The sequence below is a fragment of the Oncorhynchus clarkii genome, chromosome 29, assembly GCF_045791955.1.
Source record: "Oncorhynchus clarkii lewisi isolate Uvic-CL-2024 chromosome 29, UVic_Ocla_1.0, whole genome shotgun sequence".
In the NCBI taxonomy this organism is placed as follows: Eukaryota; Metazoa; Chordata; class Actinopteri; order Salmoniformes; family Salmonidae; genus Oncorhynchus; species Oncorhynchus clarkii.
In genome coordinates, this window is record NC_092175.1 from 27108891 (window position 1) to 27110687 (window position 1797).

Sequence of the window (1797 nt, forward strand, 5' to 3'; positions counted from 1 at the left end):
TGGGAATAATTGCAATCAATATATATTTACGCCCAGTGTCGTCGTGATCTCTGTTGGAATCGTCAGTCCTTCTGTTGGAAAGCTAATCCGAGCGCTTCTCTGCTTCCCTGAAATCTTTGGTGGTTAGAATGGATACTTCAGAGTACCATTCAGAAATGTTCTTATAGATTAGGTGTTTCGGCAGTTGTCAGTCTTCGCATCCCAGGTTGACATACTTTCTAGCTGCAGACTAGCAATTAGTATCTAAGATTTGCTCTTATACTGTCGGGATCGATAGTCTCAGAGTTGAACCATTTCCACCCGTGTGGCCAATGCTCCAAGTGGTATGGTTAGGAATTCAACAACCATTACAACCTTAGCTTAAAATGAGGTTTTTGGGGTCTCTACTCAGCTGACCGAGATATGCATGGTCTGAAGAGGATTTCTTCAGGTGGGTTTTTTATTTGTAACACTAGAAAAGGGCTGTCCCATGAGCCAGATAATGGCTCTGCTCATGGGGGTGGGCCAATGACTTAGTTAATCTTTAAAGGGAATACAATTCTCACAACTTAATGGTTTATCATAGCATTACATCATTTCACAAATAGTTTAATCTTTACTCATTCATTTTATACAATAATTAGATGCAAACCTCATAACAGAGGCACCTGTATAAACAGAGTTATGGTAATGTGGCTGTATTGTCTTTCATGAGGTCACATACATGAAACTAAATGGACCGGGTCGTAGCTGGCTTCTCCACCGACCGTTTACACATCCTCCAAAACATGGATATTGTTCTGTTCTCAAGTTCTGTGATGTAGTAGAAGTTAATTTGTTCTACTGTGAAACTCTCTCTATACTACATGGCTAGGAGGAGAGAATCTCCTCCAGGAATTTACAACCTGAGATAACAGAACCTGGGTGTAGGAGAGACAGAGTGGGATGCCATGATCTATACCCAGAAAGAGCCACTTCATGACACTTGATAAGAAGAGCATTGAGGCTTGGATTCTATCAGTAGCCCTGTCCGTAGCCCTGCCTGCAGAAGCAGAGAAGCTGCCAGTAGCAGTGGACTGATGTGGAGGCAGGCTGGTCCTAGTGATCTAGCGGAGGGGGTGGGACACCATGATCTACACGGCTTTACGTTGGCTGTTTCTAGTGTCCTTCATCGTGCTGACCATCTGTGGGAACATGCTGGTGTGTTTGGCCGTGGGGCTCAGCCACCGCCTGTGCCGCATTTCTAACGGCTTTTTTCTGCTAGCCGTGACGGATCTGTTACTGGGTCTGCTGGTGCTGATCCTCTCTGCCACCCTGGAGCTGCTGAGTGGACACTGGCCCCTGGGAGGCATCCTTTGTAACATCTACATCTCTCTGGATGTGATGCTCTGTACAGCCTCCATCCTGACCCTGCAGGCCATCAGTGTGGACCGTTACCTGGCCATCTCAACTCCGCTATGCAGCCCCCGCAGGGTCACCCCTCCCCGGGTAGCTCAGGCCATCACTGTCATCTGAGTCTCTTCCCCACTTCCTTCCTCCCCATCCACCTGGGCTGGAACACGGATGACTTCAGAGTGCAGAACCTGGACTGGGTCGAGGTGGAGGGACGCACCTGTCGCTTTGAGTGGCACAACAACTACGTGCTTCTGGATGTCTTTGGTAACTTCTACCTCCCACTACTGGTCATGTACGATATGTACCACTGAATCTTTTGGATAGCACGTGAACAGGTTAGTGTTTTATTTCTTATCCATACTTGTTGTGCAGTAGTACCATTACCAGTGGTAGAAGTTGTGTCTGGAGCATCAATAGTAGTAC

General features: G+C 47.0%; 1 protein-coding gene across 1 annotated transcript; it reads left to right on the forward strand.

Moving 5' to 3' along the window:
* The first annotated feature begins 992 nt into the window (after positions 1-992).
* On the forward strand, positions 993-1797 carry LOC139388545 (histamine H2 receptor-like). The gene is given in 2 exon segments (XM_071135264.1): positions 993-1501; positions 1504-1797. Coding segments are annotated over 2 exon segments (576 nt in total). The 5' UTR covers positions 993-1107; the 3' UTR covers positions 1686-1797.